Source organism: Siphateles boraxobius, unplaced genomic scaffold, assembly GCF_051911475.1.
Source record: "Siphateles boraxobius isolate OS27281-9 unplaced genomic scaffold, OSU_SipBor_1 64, whole genome shotgun sequence".
NCBI lineage: Eukaryota > Metazoa > Chordata > Actinopteri > Cypriniformes > Leuciscidae > Siphateles > Siphateles boraxobius.
Window position 1 is genome coordinate 74,100 of NW_027509191.1, and position 22,946 is coordinate 97,045.

The window sequence follows — 22,946 nt, forward strand, 5'->3', positions numbered from 1 at the left end:
AAGCACCAGCTCTCCAGCCTCCACACGCAGGTTGGGTGTGCTTTCCATTCTGCAACAGTAAAGCAATGCAAACAATGAAAACCCCCACTGAAAACCCCCATACACAATAAATATTCATGGAAAATTTTAAATCAGTGGCATTAGTACTAATTTTTTTCTTTTTAGTTATATATTTTTATAATTTTAAACGAATTTCGTTTTCTTTTTCCATAGTTGTTGATTATTCGGATCATAAAACTGACATAAAGTGAGTAAAGGGTCAAACGAACGCTCATCAGAAGAAGTCTGCATACATTATATTTTTGAGAGAAAAAAAAGTGGATTTACTGGCGTCGATGAAAATCATGAATGAAACTGTACATTTTATACAGAATTATATGTTTTACGTCAGCTGCTTATGAACTGCTCGATATATTAGCCCATTGTTTTTCTCACGCCACTTCTGCATGCATTGCACATAGTTAAAAGAAAGAAAACCTGCACTTTACTGGGTGTCGATGAAAATCATGAATGAAACTGTACTTTTTATACAGAATTATAAGGTTTAGGCGGGTCAAACGTCATTCCAACGTAACGACTCGGCATCACCCCAATTTTTTTTCACCCGCCTCTTCTGCATGCAGTACACTTTGATAAAAGGCTTATTATGTGCCTCTTTTAAAAATACAATACAGATAAAACAAGAGAAAGGGAAAGAAATATGCTTACTTACGTGCTCAACGAAAAAATACAGGGTAGAAAAACCCACAAAAAAAGAGAGCAAAAAGGCTAAAAAATGATCCGTGTGCAGAAAATTGCAGCGTTTTTAAAAAAACGTTTGTGTTAAATATTGTTTTAAATGGAGTAAAACAGCAAAAGATGGTTATTTCCGGTTATTTCGGGGCAATTAGTGATTCAGACAGAGTGAATCGAGTGAATGACGTCGGAGTCGACGTTGGCGCCGGCGACGAGGCCTCGGCCAATAGGAGCCGAGGCAGGGCTCCCGGCCAATGGGAGGAACCGCCTAGGGGAGGAACGAACGTCTCTGAAACATCACAAACTGCCATATGTAGCTGCCTGGTTTAAGAAAGATTGGACTCTTTGACTGATGATTCCCACCCTTTATTCGAATGTCCGTCATCACAGATAAAGGCACCGTCGAACAACGTCTCTGGAACGAACGTCTCTGAAACATCACAAACTGCCATATACTTAGCAAATATTGCTAATATGAATAATTGATGTGAGTAAGTGAGTGAGTGAGGTTGCAATTGGCATTGCACTTGAGATTGACATATATACATATATATATATTGTACAACTGGGCATGCGCAAAGGCGCTACTGGGCATGCGCAAAAACAGAGAAAAATGCGCGGTGGGGATGCTAAAGCTTCGCCATCGTTCTTCTCTGTTTTCGCGCATGCGCATTAGTGCCTTCGCGCATGCCCAGTCGCACAAACGCGGTACAAACGAGACACCATCAAAGCGTAGGATCGAATCCCGACCGAAGCACAAATATTAAACATTATATTACACACTATTATATTCATATTATGCCTATTTCATGTGTATACATAAAAGTAACATGCCGTGCGTTATTTGTTTCACCTTTTTCTGCATAGATATTAAAATCTGTTGTGTTAAACATTATATTGTATTTATATTGTTTATGTTAAATAATATACTGTATTCATATTGTTTCCCCTTTTTATATTGTTTCACCCTTTTCTGCATAGATATATTGTATTTATATTGTTTCACCTTTTTCTGCATATATATAAAAATTTGTTATGTTAAACATTATATTACATTTATATTATGTCAATAATTTTATTTCAATGTATAAATAAAAGTTACATGCCGTGTATTATTCGTTTCACCTTTTTCTTCAGTAAAAAAAATATCAATTAAATATCAGTAGTTGTTGTTGTTGTTGTAGTTGTTGTTGATGATGATGATGTATAGATGCAGAAAACACCAAACACAGCAGCAGTAGACTACAGTGTGAAATAGATTATTTATTTCAAACTACAATACAATAAAACATGATGATTTTGATGATGATGATGATGATAATAATAATACAAATAGAGCATCAGAGCAGACACATGGCATAAATGTTCTGGGGCGAGATGCAGAACAGTGGTATTGATGCAGAACAGTGGCACAAGGCTTCATTCCTCTTATTTTAAACCACATCAATCACAGCAGACAGACGCATAGTATAAGGGCTCATTACAGACATGCATGGATAAATAATGCAGCAGCATACAGTGTGAAGTACCAACGCGGCGGCAACAGAGCCAGTGGCAACTGGACGTAACTCCAAAGACAGTGACCACATTATTGAACATACCCACATGTCCAAAAGGCCTATATAACTTGTCAGCGCATAAAATCAGAACAGCACAAATGCATGACAATGTGTTATACAGGTGTGAATGTGTTATACAGGTGTGAATGGGACAGACAATGTTTTCTTTTCTTTTTCTTAAGCCATATGATAGGCAGCATACACACACAGTATAGGCCTATGTAACTTGTCAGTGCAAAGAATCAGAATAGTACAAAGGCATGGCAATGTTATACAGGTGTGAATGGGATACACAATGTTTTTTTTGCTGTAGAAAAGTTGTGGCAGGTGTGGACCGGTGTTTGTAGGAAGCCTCCACACCGCGGCAAGGTCCCGGTCCTTGTGGAGGGTAAAGTCAATGTCTTTAAAAAACAAACAAACAAACACTGAAACAACTATATACACCTGCCCCAGCGAGAATGCGAAATCAGTCCGGGGCTCGACCCTGGTCCTTCATCTCCCTCAGCCAGTCCTCCACACTCTTACCCGCTGCGGCGGCAGAGCAAAAATGTACATTGCCGTAGCGGGTGTGTCCGGTCTCCCTCCGCTTTGGCTGGCCGCATCTCCTGCACTTTTGTTCTTGTGGCACGCCGGCCCGGGCAGCGACGACTGTTCCTGCCGCTGCCCTCTGCTCAGCCCTCTTCCTCCTCAGCCATTCAGTTTTGTACGCAGAGCGAGGCTGAGGAGGGGGAGCAGGAGGTGGTGCAGGCAGCCGAGGGCCGGCGTGATGTGCGGCGGCCAGCGGCAGAGGGAGGACGTGTGGGGCTGGCGTTGTCCGAGGGAGCGTTGGGATGGGGAGCACCCTCACACTCTGCTGGGGCAGTGAGAGGTCCAGAAAGAGAGGCTGTGTTGCCGGAAAAGGTCCTGTTGCAGCTGCAGCAGCCGGTGGTATGGCCAGGACAACAGCTGAGGGGGCAGGCGGTAAAGGCGCCAGTGGGCGCACTGGCGCTGGCAGAACAGGCACCGGTGCTGCCACGGCCGGTGCTGCTGCCAGAGGTCCCGCCGCCCTTGGCGCTGCTGTCCTCGCCTGGCCTGTTGCTGCTGCCGGAGAACGATCCACCGCTGTTGCTGGGCACGGCGCCGAACCCGCTGCCGCTGCCGCTGGTGGTCGTCCCTCTGCTGCAACGCCTGAAGCTAGCACAGTCCTCTCCTTCTCCCGCTGCATCCTGGTGAACCTGAAAACGGATTTCAACGTAGTGTTTTAGTTACATGTACAATTTTGAGAGCATGCCATTCAAGCATGTCATTACCATAACATCAAAAGCATCAAACATACCACAGCGAGAGGGTCCTGGCGTTCAGCTCAAAGAGCTGTATGGGCGCCCGAGCCATCAGCCTCTGGTGGCCCAGCACAAGGTCCCGGATGTGCTGGTACCGAAGCAGTATGCTGTCCCACCGCGACCTCCGGGCACCGCGCGCACGGCTGCCCGAGGGGATCAAGCGGCAGAGCTGGGTGCATACTGCCTCTACCAGCCGGCTTGCGCTGGGACTGCTGGCAGGTCCAGAGGTCTCTCCGACCAGGCAGCTGTGGACAATGGACAAAAACAATGACAGATATGAGCATGATAATGGGCAACATTACATAAAGCAGCTTGTTTGTACACCAGGGAAATGTATGATGGAAGCGTAGCCTTACCGTCTCAAGCTTTCCACACCAGGTATACTGGGGCGGCTTGGCTTGGCTGCCATGAAGCGCCCCTGAGCTGGCCTGTCCCTGTAGCGGGGAGGGTAAACCACTCGGGCCCTGTCGTACGGTGACAGGGCCTCGTAGAGCCTGATAAGCTCGTCTACCCTCCCCTCTGACAAGGCCGGGTCGTGACGCAACCCCACCAAGGCCGTGGCCAACTGGACCACGGCCAGGTACCCCGGCTGGTCATCCGGTCCTCTGTAGTCCTGCAGACACACAAGAAGAGATGGAAAACAATAAGTCAGGTGGATGGAACAGAGCGAGCGCAGTTTTTGGTGATGCGAGATGCACTGCAGTCGCAGACCACAAAGAGATGGCGTGCTTACCTCAGCAGCCTGCTGAGGCTCTGGCGAGGACCGGCCGGGGGAGTGGGGTGCGGGCTCGGGGGCACCGGTCGGACTGGATGGCTCGGGCGCGGGTGCGTCAGCCGGTCGCCCTGACCGCGGGTCCGTCTGAGGAGCTGGGAACTCGCCAGGCACGTGCAGGGTGAGGTCCTCCACCTCCTGCGGGCCGTCGGCGAGCTCGTCATCCTCGACGAGTTGGGGAACGTCCCCCCCCGCGTCCGGAATGTCAGGGTCCAAGCTGACGTCCTGCAGCACTCTGCCCGTCTGGGAGTACAGGTACTCGATGCCGATGAGTTCCCCTGAAGTACAACAACACAAATCGCATCAGTCAGTCTGGTACAAATATCATTCAGTGTGGACACGTGTAAGCGCGGTGGCTTGAGTGTTCTTACCCGTGTACTCCCTGGGCTTGGTGTAATCCTTGACCACACTCGTGCCAAGCACCCTTTGGCTGAGCTGGTCAAGGGAGTGCTGCAGGGGGCCATTGTAGGAGCGGAGCAGCGGCCGTCCCTCCTGTGCCACGGACGCCGCCCTGTCGGCGTTCCACCGCGTCAACCCCTCCAGGAGAAATGCCTGGAAGTGCCAGGGATTGGCACTTTCTCCTGAGGAGGAACACAGATCTGTTTAGCAGTTTATTCAGTGCACACAATGTGAATGACAGCGAGTCGATGACAGTGAAAGATTGACATGACAGTGAAGCATGTGAAACATACCTGGAATGAAGCGGTTGAGATGCAGGTGGAACGACTCCAGGGACGTGGAGCCTCGTGCACAACGGTACACCGGCAGGCTGATCCCCCCCTTGGTCACCCTGCCGGTCTCAGTGTACAGCTCCACGCCCGGCGGGTCCTGGATGCAATGGAGGTGGCGCCGCTGCTCCGTCCAGATCTTCTGGATGCGGTCTTGGTCCAGCAGGGAAATCCCCATGGTGTCTCGTCCGTTGGCACCGCCGAAGGTTTCCAGGAGGTCACCGATCAGCCGCTCCGTCTCCGCCGCTCCACGCGTGCGGCGACGGCAATGGAGAGCCATATTCTTGCGGCTGACGTGCCTCCACACTCCGGCGTCGGACGAGAAGGTCATCCCCTGCGCCTCAAGCATCCTCTTCTTCGCCTTGAGCAACCGGGCTGCGTCCTCTGGGTCCCACAGGAAGATGCACGAAGACAGCTGCTGCAGGAAGGGTTTATACAGCTGGTGGCTCTCGGTGGTGACACCTGTTATGGAAAAATGCATGTTACATCAAGTTATGGAACCATGATGTCTCTTACTGTGATGCTGTTTGTTTAATTATTGTTTTTGCCACAACGCACCTGACGCGAACCGCCGCATCAGGTGCCAGATGTCCAGCCGGACCACCAGCTTGTCCCACTTCCCGAACATGTCAGCTGTCTTGGATCCCCCGTGGGACGAACAACAGTCCCGGTCGACGTAGAGGAGCTGAGGCGGCTCCACCCCAGCGTCCCGATACCGCCGCATTAACCCCGCAGCCATGGACAACAGGCCGGCACCCTCGGCGTCCGTGAGCACGGACATGAGCACCTGTCCGTGCTCGTTGCCGACGTTCGTTGCCCACGCTGCGGTCTGGGCGGCAGCACCGGCGAGCTTCCGGGTCACCTGTTTGAAAGAATAAAGCATCTCAGTAAGGCTGCACGCACATAGCCAGAGCGTGATACTCCGCACCACATTTATATACATATATATTTATACATACATAGCACCACATTTACCTTCTTGGTCGAATCCATCTTCAAGACCGTTCCGAAGACGGAGGTGACCCGGGCCTTCACGTCCTCCAGGCGGGAGAGGATGTCGTGGCAGTACACCATTAACAGCCACGCGTACTGGGGCACGGGTGGCGGTTTTGGTGGTGGGGTGCACATGCGCACGACACCTCGCGACGTGAAGGGCTCCATGACGCTGAGGTAGTGTATGGACCGCCGCATCCAGGCCTCTGTGTGTGCCTCACAGAGTTTTTTGTACAGCTGCGTGGCGCTGTTCCCCCGAGTACGCTCACGCAGCTGGATGATTACCCGCCGGTCGCAGGCGAGCCTACAGAGAGGAGCACATCATGTGTTACAGAAGAGCCACACACAGACACACTGTGACAGTGTTCAGACAGGTACTTACTTGTAGGTGAGGATTGCCGGCAAGAGGGCGCAACACACAGACACACTGTGACAGTGGTCAGACAGCTACTTACTTGTAGGTGAGGATTGCCGGGAAGAGGGCGCCACAAACAGACATACTGTGACAGTGTTCAGACAGCTACTTACTTGTAGGTGAGGATTGCCGGGAAGAGGGCGCGATGCCCCTCTCCCAGCTGACCCACGACCTCCTGCGACCAGGCAGCTACCTTCCTCTTACACCGACGGCACTCCAGGTACTCGGTGGCCATCAAGTACCAGCCGTCGATGTCCAGGACCCTCCGGATGGTCCTGTAGAGCCCACACTTGGTGAGGGCCCTATTACAGCATGTCGGCCGGACGCCCCACAGACGCAGGGGCGTCCAGAGGAACAGCCGACACGCGAAGAAGGCAGCTGGTGAGGCGGATGGCTGAGTGTAACTCGGCCGGGGCTGAGGGGGGTCCCACCACAGCTTGAGGTCTGTGGTGAGTTTGGTCCTCCCCTCGCTGTCTGTCTTGAACAGCTCCCGGCCGATCCACTCCTGCTCTTCCACGGTGAGAGCTGTCCGCCAGCTCTCAGGCAACCGGGACTGTGAGGGAAAAAAACAACACAAACAAACACACTGTAAGGAGGCTGAGAGGAGGTGCTGCATGCAGTTTGACAGTCAACTTCACTGAGTTGTGCCGTCCATGAGTACGGGCACGGTGTGTGTGTGTGTGTGTGTGTGTGTGTGTGTCTGTGTTTGTGTTTGTACCTCAGCCGAAGCAGGAGTGGGCGTTGCGGGCTGCTCCACTTTCCTCTCCTTCCTCTTCCTCTTCTCCGGCGCTGGTGCCAGGGTGGCCTCCCCAGATGGCGTCTCCTCCACGGAGACGCGACGGGGCTCCTCCCTGGTCAACGCCGGAGCCCGAGCCGGAACCGCGAGCGTAGGTGGAGCAGCCGCAACTCGAGGTGGTGGCGGTGGGGGAGGGATGGAGGACAACGCCGGAGGAGGTGGAGATGGAGGCCTCACCACCAGCGGGAGAGTCTGAAGGACCTGTACGTGAGCTTCAGACACATTCACACACAACAAAATGGCATCAGCACAATGATAGTCATGGGGCAACACACAGGCAGGCAAGACTAAGTGAGTCTGAGTGTTAATGACGTGCAGCATGCCAGTGATTAGATGACGTGCAGAATGCAAGTAATTAGATGACGTACAGCATGCCAGTGATGGGGCAGATGGTTTAGTGCTACAAGGTGAATGTCAAGAGATGCAGCAGGGCCAAGGGAAGTAGACATGTGAAGGTGGTTAAGCAAATCTACATTGCCACTACGTTCTACACATCTACCACCGACAAAGACGGCTACATTACCTGCCAAACCTACCTTTGGTCTTCAAGCATCAGCTGTAGAGACCAGTAAATGAAACCATTACAGTTAATACAAAAATACCGCCAGAAGAATATATATTGAGGGCAAATGTTACAGTGTGACGTGTCCAGTGTGGTGCCAGTTACCCGTTTCTAAGTCAGTGGCCATCTGGACCAGATCCTCGTCCGTCACCTCTGTGGGGGGGGGGGGCGGCGGCGGAACCGAGGGGCACTGGTCTCTGACGGATGTAGACACCGCTGTGGGGTGGGAGGGCAATGGTTAGTTAATCCTGTACACTGAACCACTGTTGTGTTAAAGAGAAAGAAAGAGATCTACCTGGAACTGCAGGCCGTGCTGGTGTGGTCATCAGCTTCCTGACCTTGGCCTGCAGCTCACCTGGGGCCATTGGACGCCTTCCCAGTAGGGCCGAGAACATGGGAGCGATCGGCTTGCGCGGCGGCAGCGCGGTGGAAGCAGCGGCCTTGCTGGGGCCACTGCTGGTGGTGGGGGTGCTGCTGCTGCTGCTGCTGCTGCTGCTGGTGGGAGGTGGGGGGGTAGCAGCCACCTCTGCCGACCGCTCCTTGTCTCGGCCCAGGATGTACTTCCTGGCGGCGTCCATCGAGGTCCCAGGCTGCGGTGTCTTCCGCCGTAGCCACTTGACAAAGCTGCAAGACAATGATCAAAGATTAACACGCATATCAACAAGTCACAGCACCCTGTCGACAGTTCACTGCCCTTCACCACAACAGGACTTACTTCTGGTGCTGCTTCTCCTTGGAGTCGTACAGGTCCTTCAGGGTGGCCTCCTTGTAGTCCCCAAAGCCAACAAGCGCCTCGCCCTCACACCCGGGCTGAGTGGCGCGAGCCCGGGCCTCCTCGTGCACCCGGTGGTAACGCAGCTGCTCAGCAAAAGCAGGGTGGGCGCACGAGTACCGGGCGAGTGCGTCCTTGTTGGCCATAAGGGGGCTGTCGGAGGCACTTTTCTCCCGCTCCCGCTGGTGGCTGGCAACCAACTGCGTGGTGTAGCCCACGTCGTTCTCCAGGAGCCAACGGAAAGTTTGACCCTGGTACTTGCCAAACTGGATGCTGTGGCATCTCTGCACAGAACAGTAATGCCATGTGTCTGCTCTGATGCTTAAAGGGGTGGTAAAACACGATTTCACTTTTCTAACTGTGAAATGTTGCTGTTTGAGCATAAACAACATCTGCAAAGTTACAATGCTCAAAGTTCAAAGCAAAGGGAGTTATTTGCTTTTAAAGAAAAGGACTACAACAAACGGCTGGTAGGGACTACACGACATTCCTCCCAGGTTAGTGACATCAGCAACCCTAAAATGTACATAAACCCCGCCCCCGGGACACGCAGTCCATGTTGAGAAGAGGAAAAGTTGTTTTATAAGAAGAACATTTGTGAGTCAGCTCAAACTTTAGCATCCTTCTTTTCACATGCAATAAAAAGTCACTCTGTGTGCATCTCACAACAGTTCCTATAGGAGCGATTTATAGATTATCATGACAGAATTATGCTAATTGAAGATAGTTAACTCCACATCAGAAACATAAATTCATCAACTAACCATTCAGAGACGTCCTGTTGCATTCTACATGTTGTCACTTCTTCTTGAGTCTCTCCATCTTTGTCTGACTCTGTTTTATACCCCCCTGGTTTTTTTAAATTGTAAACATGGTTACTCACAGCTGATGTAGCCAGCGCATTTATTTATTAATTTCGAACGGTAAACAGTCAGATTCACCAGAACTCCTTTACTAGGTGTCCTCTGTCACTTTTTAACGGACATCCTGCAGCCAGAATCGAGTACTCACCCAGACCATGGTATAATAGAATGCTAATGCATAATTTAAATACATAAAAAAGCTCCACAAATAAAATAAATGGGCAAGACAATTAGCATGATCTTCATGAAGACAAATAAATGTTCTATAAATGTCATTAAGGACTGTTAACATGGCCTTTGTGAAGGCAGATTAACATTCTAAAATAAAGAACAGTCTTTTATGACTGTTTAATGACCCTCATGGGAGAAAATAAGTGTTCTAAAATAAAGAACAAGCATTTAAGACTATTAACATGGCCTTAACTGTGGGATCCCTATATACCCTTTGTTTAATTAAAATCTGTACAAGTACAACAAATATGTATAAATGTAATAATACATACGTACATATATTAATTATATATATAGGTCAGACATGGCCTATTTTAACAGAGAAGCATTCTGAAATAAAGAAGGACTGTTTCGTGGTTTTTATGAGGGCAAATAAATGTGCAAAAGTAAAAAACTATAATTTAGGGAAATTTACATGACTCATGAAGGCAGGTAAACCCTAAATTAGGTTTTGATATATATTAACATGGCATTTATTGAGGGCACATAAATGTTCTCAAATAAAAGAACAATCGTTAAATGTTCTAAAATAAATAATCATTATTAAGGACAATTTATATGACCGTTATGAAGGCAGATAAACCTTTTGAAATAAAGAACAATCACTTTGGAATAATTACATGCTCTTTATTAAATGCAATTAAATATTCCTTAATAATAAGAAACAGGACATTTACAATATTTACACAAATAACTATTTACAGTGAAGCATTTCTCCTCTCCTGCAGCCACTCTTCTACAGTCTTTCCCTCTGCTGTGGCACAGAAGAAGAAGCTGCCCACCCTGGTGTGCCCAAACTCTTTTTTTCTGGGCTGCCCACATCGACTGCATGTGTAATCTTTTCTTTCACGTTGCTGTGGAGGGGGCAGCCCTTGCTTCTGGGCTAAAAACTCTTCTGCCTTTCTCTTCCTCCACAAAGTTGTTCTGCTCAAAGATGGAGCAGAGAGTGACGCCGGCAGTGGAGCAGAGAGCGATGCTACCGGTGGAGCAGAGAGTGACGCCGGCGGTGGAGCAGAGAGAGATGCTACCGGTGGAGCAGAGAGTGACGCCAGCGGTGGAGCAGAGAGCGATGCTACCGGTGGAGCAGAGAGTGACGCCGGCGGTGGAGCAGAGAGCGATGCTACCGGTGGAGCAGAGAGTGACGCCGGCGGTGGAGCAGAGAGAGACGCTGGCGGTGGAGCAGACAGGGCGGGTGCTGATGCGGGGGGAGGATGTCGCTGATTGAGTGCTGATTGAGGTGCAGCGGGCACTGACGTCTTCTGTTTGGCTACAGGAAGAAGGGTGTTAGACACCATGCGGATCTGAGGCAAGGGCACACTCAGAGCCAGCACGTCTGCTTCCAGCTTCTTCCAGTAGTTGTTGTACCTGTTTAAAATGGCACAATTAATAGGATGAACAGAATATGAGAATTGTAAAATTCCTTTTATAGCTGGCTTTAAAAAGAAACTACTTACCAGACAGAAAGCGTCCGCTGATTGACCTCAAACAGCTGAATCCTTGCCCGTCCCCTCAGTGCTGGGCAGTTCCCCACCAGCCTCCGTATGGCCTGGTAGTCGTGTAGAACGGCAGCCCAGCGGTTCAATGAAACTCCCCACTTCACCTTCCCCGCTGGATGAATGGAGGAAAGCTCCAGACATACTGCCTCTACAATTCGACTAATATTGGGCCATTGCGCAGGGCCCGACCCCTGCCCCAGCACACACCTGTAAAATAAAATAGGGAATTATAAAGCATATAGTCATTTACATTATTAAAGCTCTGTGTGCAAATATTTAACTTACCGCTTCAGGGTCTCCTTTCCATGACAGGTGGAGGTTTTGGAGTGGGTGGCCTTAAACCTGCCTTGTAAGAGTCTCCCCTTGTGTCTCGTCGGATAGGAAACACCTTTTTTGTCACTGTCCGGCAGTCTGTCCCACAGCCGAACAATGTCAGTGGCTTCCCTATCTGAGACACAAGGCTTTTCTCTCAGCTCGACGAGGTACCTGGCCAGGTCCACCACTCTGTCAAAACCTGGTGTCCCGTCTGGTCCTCTGCACACCTAACAAGAAGAAAGAAGAAATTAGTGGATGGATAAAAAAAGTCCTCCATATGATGGCATGGCAAGGGATGCCTGCATGCATACATACATCTTCTTGGGGCTCAGGAGGCAGGTCCTGGGAGGACTGAGAGGGTGAGGCTGAATCCTGAGACAAGCGTACAGCTTCCTGGGTGGACACTAAGGAAAGAGGGGAGATGGTGTGGTCCTGCTCCTCTGCCTCATCCCCAAATCCCTCATCTTCTGCCTCCCCTAGGTCATCTGGGATTCTATCTGGGGCATCTGGGTCCCGCCCAAAGTCCTCCCTGAACTCCCAGGACTGCTGCGAGCACAGGTACTCCACCCCGATGAGCTCGCCTGACAAAACAAAATTAAATTGAAAACAAGGTTTTAAAACCGACACCTGTGCATTACAAAGAAAACAACAAAGCATGGCATTATAGACACATACCCGTGTACTGTCCTGGCTTTGAATGGTCTTGTACAAGACTACAGCCAAGAAGACGCTGACTGAGCTCATTGAGGCTGTGCTGGAGCGAGGCACTGTAGCAGCGCAGGGACGACGGGCCCTCATCCATTACGGTAGCAGCAGCAGCAGCAGCAGCGCGGTCCTCGTTCCACCGCTCCAAACCCTCAAGCAGATAAGCCTGGAAATTTTCCAGGTTAGCGCTCGTTCCTGATAAAAAAAAAAGGAAACATTAACACTAATTTATAATTACAAAAGAGATAAAAACAGACAATCACAAAAAAAAACATTGAGGTGGATGTGTGTAATCTCACCGGGTATGAAGCGGTTGAGGTGGTTGTGGAAGGACTCCAGGGAAGTGAAACCCCTAGCGCAGCGGTAGACAGGAAGTGTGAGCCCTCCCCTTGTCATACTTCCTGTCTGGGTGTACAGCTGCACACCAGGGGGGTCCTGGATGCAGGGAAGATGGCGTCTTTGCGTGTCCCATATGACGTCCATCCTCTCCTGGTCCACCAAGGGGATGCCCATGGTTTCCCTGGCGTCCTTGAAGGCCTCCAGCAACGTACAGATTAGCTGCTCTGTCTCCTCCACGCCACGTGTGCAGCGTCGACAGTGCAGCGCCAACTGTCTGGAGGTGAGCCTGCTGGTTAGCTGGTCATCAGTGAGGCCTCTGATGCCATGCTGTTGCTCTAGCTCCCTCATTTTGGCCTCCCTCAGCAGAGCCACATCTCCCTCGTCCCAGACGAAAATGCAGGCAGAGAGCTTCGCCATGAACAGACCGTAGAGCGGGTGGCTGTCAGTGTGCAGACCAGCGGCGAAGCGCCGCATGAAGTGCCACACATCGAGACGTACCACCACATCACTCCAGCCGCTGAACATGGCACCTGCTCTGGATGTGCCCACAGAAGAGCAGCAGTCTCTGTCCACATAAAGGAGCGTGGGGGGAGCGACACCAGCCGCCTCGTACCTCTTCACCAGGCCTGTGGTCATGGGCAGCAGTCCCTGACCCTCGTGTGAGGTGAGCACAGACATGAGGACCTGTCCGTGCTCATTGCCCACATTGGTGACCCAGGCTGCGGTCCCAGCTGCAGCTCCTGCCAGTTTTTTGGCCACCTGTTGTTGGAAAACAGAAAATTCAGTACAGATAACCTACGAATTTTTTATCTACACCTGTATATACACATTTGGGCCTTTGAAACTAATATTTGATTAATATGTTACCTTTTTTGTGGAGGCCATCTTCAGGATGGACCCAAAGACAGAGGTGACCCTGGCTTTGAGCTCACCATACCGGGACCGGATATCCTCTGCGTGGACAGAGAGGAGCCACTTGGCGGTTGGTACAGGCGGCTTGGGTGGTGGAGGTGAGATGGGCTGTGTGGTGGTGCCATGGAACCGGTGACACACAGAGAGATATTGCAGGGACCTCTCCATCCATTCCTCACTATGCTGTTCACACAGCTTGTGATACAGCATAGAGACGCTGTTGCCGAGAGATCGCTCCCTCATCAACTTTGCCACATGCATATCACAAGAGTTTATTAAAGTTCCTTTAAAGTGTTATCTTTTCCAGAGCAGAGGAAAGGTGCGATGTTTCCCATACAAAAAGATAAAAAAACTGTACAGACTTTGATATTGTTTTAAGACTGACATCTATCGAAGGTCAAGCAAGGCTCAATGGGGGGCCGTTAACACATCTTGAATAGAACCTCAGCTGTCAGGCTAGGTGTCTCAAGGTGTTGGAATGTTATTGTTCTGAGCTTGACACCTTTGAAAGGTCAAGCAAAGATCAATGGGGGTGGGTCGTTCACACATTCTGTATAGAACCTTGACTGGCAGACACAGTGTCGTGGGGAAAAACTACAGAAGCTTGTTTTGTGTACAAATTATTACATGTAATTAATTTTAAAAGTACTAAGAAAAATATTATTTTTAAGTAATTTAAGTTACATTATTACCATTACATCCTAGTTAACGGTGTAACATGTTAGTAGGTAATTGCACCTGCAGTAAGAATAATTTTCTCATGACTCACCGGTAAGTGAGGATAGCTGGGAACATCCTGCGGTGAGCCGGATCCAGCTGGTCCAGGACGTCATAGGACCACGCGGCGAGCTTCTTGTGGCAGCGCTGACACTCCAGGTACTCTGTTGCCAGAAAATACCAGCCGTGTAAATTCAGCACCCGCCTCACTGTCTTGTAGAGCCCACATGATGTCAGTCGCCGACCAGACCGTCTGCAGTCTGGCGAGCTGCAGATCAGCTTGTAGGACCACATTCTGTAGGGCATCCACAAACACAGCGGCCAGGTGAAGAACACGTCCGGCGATGCTGGAGGCTGATGATACTGCAGACGAGGCTGGGGAGGGTACCACCACATCTGCAGGTTATCTGTCAGCGCTGCCCTTCCACCCTGGCGTCGGAAGAGGGAGCGGCCGATCCACTCGTGTTGTTCTTTTGGAAGGGAGTGCTTCCAGGCCTCAGGGAGAACAACCTATAGGAACACAAAAATATGTCATGTATGAATAAAAACAAAATGAGTAAATTAATAATAATATATATATATATATATATATATATATATATATATATATGTGCAAACTTCTGGTGTGAAAACTGTACCTCAGAAGCCGCTGACACCAGCCTTTGAGCGGCTCTTTGCTCCAAGCGAGGTGAGCGGATCGGCGCTGAAGGTGGTGGTGCTGGTGTAAGTACTGTGAAGAACACATCATTTTAATTTTGTAATTAGTACTAATGATTTAATAATTTGAAGACATTTATGGTTACATAACAATACCATATGATGTTAGGAAATGTATTAGTGATCACATAAGATCAGGTGAGCATGCTTTTTCTACACACAAAAGAAAACAAAACACTCACACTGTGGCTCCACCTCCATGGCTGAAGCCAGCAGATCTTCATCTGTTGGCTCTGAGGGCAGAAAAATTACAATGTTATTCATAATTCCATTAGAACGTGCATAGAATTACACCACTTATAGATCTAAAAACTCACTGTGTGCTGTGGCTGGCTGGGAATGGGAGCTTTGGGTGGGAGGAGGAGAAGTCAGGCGTGAAGGGTGCGGGACAGCAGGCTGGGATGCAGAGGATGACTTTTTTTCCCTTTGCTGGTCCCTCAGCAAGATGTACTTTTTCAGGGCGTCCATCTTGCTGCCTGTATTGGTGCCCTTGTGCCGGATGAACTCCACATAACTACATAAGAAACACAATAGTTTACATGATAAGAGTAAAATAAATACAAAACAGCAATACAATAACAAGCAAGCAGAAGCACATATTACCTTTTCCTCTCCCTGTCCTTAGCCTCATAGAGCTCCTTGTAGGTGCTCTTCTTGTGGACCCCAAAGCCCACCAGACAGTCACCCTCACAGCCAGGTAACGTGCCCTCTCTCTGGACTTTCTCTACGGTGGCTGCCTGCTTAGAAGGCCTAAGCACCAGCTCTCCAGCCTCCACACGCAGGTTGGGTGTGCTTTCCATTCTGCAACAGTAAAGCAATGCAAACAATGAAAACCCCCACTGAAAACCCCCATACACAATAAATATTCATGGAAAATTTTAAATCAGTGGCATTAGTACTAATTTTTTTCTTTTTAGTTATATATTTTTATAATTTTAAACGAATTTCGTTTTCTTTTTCCATAGTTGTTGATTATTCGGATCATAAAACTGACATAAAGTGAGTAAAGGGTCAAACGAACGCTCATCAGAAGAAGTCTGCATACATTATATTTTTGAGAGAAAAAAAAGTGGATTTACTGGCGTCGATGAAAATCATGAATGAAACTGTACATTTTATACAGAATTATATGTTTTACGTCAGCTGCTTATGAACTGCTCGATATATTAGCCCATTGTTTTTCTCACGCCACTTCTGCATGCATTGCACATAGTTAAAAGAAAGAAAACCTGCACTTTACTGGGTGTCGATGAAAATCATGAATGAAACTGTACTTTTTATACAGAATTATAAGGTTTAGGCGGGTCAAACGTCATTCCAACGTAACGACTCGGCATCACCCCAATTTTTTTTCACCCGCCTCTTCTGCATGCAGTACACTTTGATAAAAGGCTTATTATGTGCCTCTTTTAAAAATACAATACAGATAAAACAAGAGAAAGGGAAAGAAATATGCTTACTTACGTGCTCAACGAAAAAATACAGGGTAGAAAAACCCACAAAAAAAGAGAGCAAAAAGGCTAAAAAATGATCCGTGTGCAGAAAATTGCAGCGTTTTTAAAAAAACGTTTGTGTTAAATATTGTTTTAAATGGAGTAAAACAGCAAAAGATGGTTATTTCCGGTTATTTCGGGGCAATTAGTGATTCAGACAGAGTGAATCGAGTGAATGACGTCGGAGTCGACGTTGGCGCCGGCGACGAGGCCTCGGCCAATAGGAGCCGAGGCAGGGCTCCCGGCCAATGGGAGGAACCGCCTAGGGGAGGAACGAACGTCTCTGAAACATCACAAACTGCCATATGTAGCTGCCTGGTTTAAGAAAGATTGGACTCTTTGACTGATGATTCCCACCCTTTATTCGAATGTCCGTCATCACAGATAAAGGCACCGTCGAACAACGTCTCTGGAACGAACGTCTCTGAAACATCACAAACTGCCATATACTTAGCAAATATTGCTAATATGAATAATTGATGTGAGTAAGTGAGTGAGTGAGGTTGCAATTGGCATTGCACTTGAGATTGACATATATACATATATATATATTGTACAACTGGGCATGCGCAAAGGCGCTACTGGGCATGCGCAAAAACAGAGAAAAATGCGCGGTGGGGATGCTAAAGCTTCGCCATCGTTCTTCTCTGTTTTCGCGCATGCGCATTAGTGCCTTCGCGCATGCCCAGTCGCACAAACGCGGTACAAACGAGACACCATCAAAGCGTAGGATCGAATCCCGACCGAAGCACAAATATTAAACATTATATTACACACTATTATATTCATATTATGCCTATTTCATGTGTATACATAAAAGTAACATGCCGTGCGTTATTTGTTTCACCTTTTTCTGCATAGATATTAAAATCTGTTGTGTTAAACATTATATTGTATTTATATTGTTTATGTTAAATAATATACTGTATTCATATTGTTTCCCCTTTTTATATTGTTTCACCCTTTTCTGCATAGATATATTGTATTTATATTGTTTCACCTTTTTCTGCATATATATAAAAATTTGTTATGTTAAACATTATATTACATTTATATTATGTCAATAATTTTATTTCAATGTATAAATAAAAGTTACATGCCGTGTATTATTCGTTTCACCTTTTTCTTCAGTAAAAAAAATATCAATTAAATATCAGTAGTTGTTGTTGTTGTTGTAGTTGTTGTTGATGATGATGATGTATAGATGCAGAAAACACCAAACACAGCAGCAGTAGACTACAGTGTGAAATAGATTATTTATTTCAAACTACAATACAATAAAACATGATGATTTTGATGATGATGATGATGATAATAATAATACAAATAGAGCATCAGAGCAGACACATGGCATAAATGTTCTGGGGCGAGATGCAGAACAGTGGTATTGATGCAGAACAGTGGCACAAGGCTTCATTCCTCTTATTTTAAACCACATCAATCACAGCAGACAGACGCATAGTATAAGGGCTCATTACAGACATGCATGGATAAATAATGCAGCAGCATACAGTGTGAAGTACCAACGCGGCGGCAACAGAGCCAGTGGCAACTGGACGTAACTCCAAAGACAGTGACCACATTATTGAACATACCCACATGTCCAAAAGGCCTATATAACTTGTCAGCGCATAAAATCAGAACAGCACAAATGCATGACAATGTGTTATACAGGTGTGAATGTGTTATACAGGTGTGAATGGGACAGACAATGTTTTCTTTTCTTTTTCTTAAGCCATATGATAGGCAGCATACACACACAGTATAGGCCTATGTAACTTGTCAGTGCAAAGAATCAGAATAGTACAAAGGCATGGCAATGTTATACAGGTGTGAATGGGATACACAATGTTTTTTTTGCTGTAGAAAAGTTGTGGCAGGTGTGGACCGGTGTTTGTAGGAAGCCTCCACACCGCGGCAAGGTCCCGGTCCTTGTGGAGGGTAAAGTCAATGTCTTTAAAAAACAAACAAACAAACACTGAAACAACTATATACACCTGCCCCAGCGAGAATGCGAAATCAGTCCGGGGCTCGACCCTGGTCCTTCATCTCCCTCAGCCAGTCCTCCACACTCTTACCCGCTGCGGCGGCAGAGCAAAAATGTACATTGCCGTAGCGGGTGTGTCCGGTCTCCCTCCGCTTTGGCTGGCCGCATCTCCTGCACTTTTGTTCTTGTGGCACGCCGGCCCGGGCAGCGACGACTGTTCCTGCCGCTGCCCTCTGCTCAGCCCTCTTCCTCCTCAGCCATTCAGTTTTGTACGCAGAGCGAGGCTGAGGAGGGGGAGCAGGAGGTGGTGCAGGCAGCCGAGGGCCGGCGTGATGTGCGGCGGCCAGCGGCAGAGGGAGGACGTGTGGGGCTGGCGTTGTCCGAGGGAGCGTTGGGATGGGGAGCACCCTCACACTCTGCTGGGGCAGTGAGAGGTCCAGAAAGAGAGGCTGTGTTGCCGGAAAAGGTCCTGTTGCAGCTGCAGCAGCCGGTGGTATGGCCAGGACAACAGCTGAGGGGGCAGGCGGTAAAGGCGCCAGTGGGCGCACTGGCGCTGGCAGAACAGGCACCGGTGCTGCCACGGCCGGTGCTGCTGCCAGAGGTCCCGCCGCCCTTGGCGCTGCTGTCCTCGCCTGGCCTGTTGCTGCTGCCGGAGAACGATCCACCGCTGTTGCTGGGCACGGCGCCGAACCCGCTGCCGCTGCCGCTGGTGGTCGTCCCTCTGCTGCAACGCCTGAAGCTAGCACAGTCCTCTCCTTCTCCCGCTGCATCCTGGTGAACCTGAAAACGGATTTCAACGTAGTGTTTTAGTTACATGTACAATTTTGAGAGCATGCCATTCAAGCATGTCATTACCATAACATCAAAAGCATCAAACATACCACAGCGAGAGGGTCCTGGCGTTCAGCTCAAAGAGCTGTATGGGCGCCCGAGCCATCAGCCTCTGGTGGCCCAGCACAAGGTCCCGGATGTGCTGGTACCGAAGCAGTATGCTGTCCCACCGCGACCTCCGGGCACCGCGCGCACGGCTGCCCGAGGGGATCAAGCGGCAGAGCTGGGTGCATACTGCCTCTACCAGCCGGCTTGCGCTGGGACTGCTGGCAGGTCCAGAGGTCTCTCCGACCAGGCAGCTGTGGACAATGGACAAAAACAATGACAGATATGAGCATGATAATGGGCAACATTACATAAAGCAGCTTGTTTGTACACCAGGGAAATGTATGATGGAAGCGTAGCCTTACCGTCTCAAGCTTTCCACACCAGGTATACTGGGGCGGCTTGGCTTGGCTGCCATGAAGCGCCCCTGAGCTGGCCTGTCCCTGTAGCGGGGAGGGTAAACCACTCGGGCCCTGTCGTACGGTGACAGGGCCTCGTAGAGCCTGATAAGCTCGTCTACCCTCCCCTCTGACAAGGCCGGGTCGTGACGCAACCCCACCAAGGCCGTGGCCAACTGGACCACGGCCAGGTACCCCGGCTGGTCATCCGGTCCTCTGTAGTCCTGCAGACACACAAGAAGAGATGGAAAACAATAAGTCAGGTGGATGGAACAGAGCGAGCGCAGTTTTTGGTGATGCGAGATGCACTGCAGTCGCAGACCACAAAGAGATGGCGTGCTTACCTCAGCAGCCTGCTGAGGCTCTGGCGAGGACCGGCCGGGGGAGTGGGGTGCGGGCTCGGGGGCACCGGTCGGACTGGATGGCTCGGGCGCGGGTGCGTCAGCCGGTCGCCCTGACCGCGGGTCCGTCTGAGGAGCTGGGAACTCGCCAGGCACGTGCAGGGTGAGGTCCTCCACCTCCTGCGGGCCGTCGGCGAGCTCGTCATCCTCGACGAGTTGGGGAACGTCCCCCCCCGCGTCCGGAATGTCAGGGTCCAAGCTGACGTCCTGCAGCACTCTGCCCGTCTGGGAGTACAGGTACTCGATGCCGATGAGTTCCCCTGAAGTACAACAACACAAATCGCATCAGTCAGTCTGGTACAAATATCATTCAGTGTGGACACGTGTAAGCGCGGTGGCTTGAGTGTTCTTACCCGTGTACTCCCTGGGCTTGGTGTAATCCTTGACCACACTCGTGCCAAGCACCCTTTGGCTGAGCTGGTCAAGGGAGTGCTGCAGGGGGCCATTGTAGGAGCGGAGCAGCGGCCGTCCCTCCTGTGCCACGGACGCCGCCCTGTCGGCGTTCCACCGCGTCAACCCCTCCAGGAGAAATGCCTGGAAGTGCCAGGGATTGGCACTTTCTCCTGAGGAGGAACACAGATCTGTTTAGCAGTTTATTCAGTGCACACAATGTGAATGACAGCGAGTCGATGACAGTGAAAGATTGACATGACAGTGAAGCATGTGAAACATACCTGGAATGAAGCGGTTGAGATGCAGGTGGAACGACTCCAGGGACGTGGAGCCTCGTGCACAACGGTACACCGGCAGGCTGATCCCCCCCTTGGTCACCCTGCCGGTCTCAGTGTACAGCTCCACGCCCGGCGGGTCCTGGATGCAATGGAGGTGGCGCCGCTGCTCCGTCCAGATCTTCTGGATGCGGTCTTGGTCCAGCAGGGAAATCCCCATGGTGTCTCGTCCGTTGGCACCGCCGAAGGTTTCCAGGAGGTCACCGATCAGCCGCTCCGTCTCCGCCGCTCCACGCGTGCGGCGACGGCAATGGAGAGCCATATTCTTGCGGCTGACGTGCCTCCACACTCCGGCGTCGGACGAGAAGGTCATCCCCTGCGCCTCAAGCATCCTCTTCTTCGCCTTGAGCAACCGGGCTGCGTCCTCTGGGTCCCACAGGAAGATGCACGAAGACAGCTGCTGCAGGAAGGGTTTATACAGCTGGTGGCTCTCGGTGGTGACACCTGTTATGGAAAAATGCATGTTACATCAAGTTATGGAACCATGATGTCTCTTACTGTGATGCTGTTTGTTTAATTATTGTTTTTGCCACAACGCACCTGACGCGAACCGCCGCATCAGGTGCCAGATGTCCAGCCGGACCACCAGCTTGTCCCACTTCCCGAACATGTCAGCTGTCTTGGATCCCCCGTGGGACGAACAACAGTCCCGGTCGACGTAGAGGAGCTGAGGCGGCTCCACCCCAGCGTCCCGATACCGCCGCATTAACCCCGCAGCCATGGACAACAGGCCGGCACCCTCGGCGTCCGTGAGCACGGACATGAGCACCTGTCCGTGCTCGTTGCCGACGTTCGTTGCCCACGCTGCGGTCTGGGCGGCAGCACCGGCGAGCTTCCGGGTCACCTGTTTGAAAGAATAAAGCATCTCAGTAAGGCTGCACGCACATAGCCAGAGCGTGATACTCCGCACCACATTTATATACATATATATTTATACATACATAGCACCACATTTACCTTCTTGGTCGAATCCATCTTCAAGACCGTTCCGAAGACGGAGGTGACCCGGGCCTTCACGTCCTCCAGGCGGGAGAGGATGTCGTGGCAGTACACCATTAACAGCCACGCGTACTGGGGCACGGGTGGCGGTTTTGGTGGTGGGGTGCACATGCGCACGACACCTCGCGACGTGAAGGGCTCCATGACGCTGAGGTAGTGTATGGACCGCCGCATCCAGGCCTCTGTGTGTGCCTCACAGAGTTTTTTGTACAGCTGCGTGGCGCTGTTCCCCCGAGTACGCTCACGCAGCTGGATGATTACCCGCCGGTCGCAGGCGAGCCTACAGAGAGGAGCACATCATGTGTTACAGAAGAGCCACACACAGACACACTGTGACAGTGTTCAGACAGGTACTTACTTGTAGGTGAGGATTGCCGGCAAGAGGGCGCAACACACAGACACACTGTGACAGTGGTCAGACAGCTACTTACTTGTAGGTGAGGATTGCCGGGAAGAGGGCGCCACAAACAGACATACTGTGACAGTGTTCAGACAGCTACTTACTTGTAGGTGAGGATTGCCGGGAAGAGGGCGCGATGCCCCTCTCCCAGCTGACCCACGACCTCCTGCGACCAGGCAGCTACCTTCCTCTTACACCGACGGCACTCCAGGTACTCGGTGGCCATCAAGTACCAGCCGTCGATGTCCAGGACCCTCCGGATGGTCCTGTAGAGCCCACACTTGGTGAGGGCCCTATTACAGCATGTCGGCCGGACGCCCCACAGACGCAGGGGCGTCCAGAGGAACAGCCGACACGCGAAGAAGGCAGCTGGTGAGGCGGATGGCTGAGTGTAACTCGGCCGGGGCTGAGGGGGGTCCCACCACAGCTTGAGGTCTGTGGTGAGTTTGGTCCTCCCCTCGCTGTCTGTCTTGAACAGCTCCCGGCCGATCCACTCCTGCTCTTCCACGGTGAGAGCTGTCCGCCAGCTCTCAGGCAACCGGGACTGTGAGGGAAAAAAACAACACAAACAAACACACTGTAAGGAGGCTGAGAGGAGGTGCTGCATGCAGTTTGACAGTCAACTTCACTGAGTTGTGCCGTCCATGAGTACGGGCACGGTGTGTGTGTGTGTGTGTGTGTGTGTGTGTGTCTGTGTTTGTGTTTGTACCTCAGCCGA

At 50.3% G+C, this 22,946-nt stretch overlaps 1 protein-coding gene across 1 annotated transcript; it reads right to left on the reverse strand.

Annotated features, from left to right (window-relative positions):
- Positions 1-10,358: 10,358 nt before the first annotated feature.
- Positions 10,359-13,773, reverse strand: LOC143720386 (uncharacterized). The gene is made up of 7 exons (XM_077209873.1): positions 13,468-13,773; positions 12,561-13,359; positions 12,232-12,456; positions 11,872-12,137; positions 11,527-11,783; positions 11,200-11,448; positions 10,359-11,110 (listed from the first exon to the last, which is right to left on the reverse strand). Exons 1-7 carry the CDS (start codon positions 13,771-13,773, stop codon positions 10,444-10,446), a joined length of 2,769 nt encoding a protein of 922 aa, XP_077065988.1. The 3' UTR covers positions 10,359-10,443.
- Between the last annotated feature and the right edge of the window lie 9,173 nt (positions 13,774-22,946).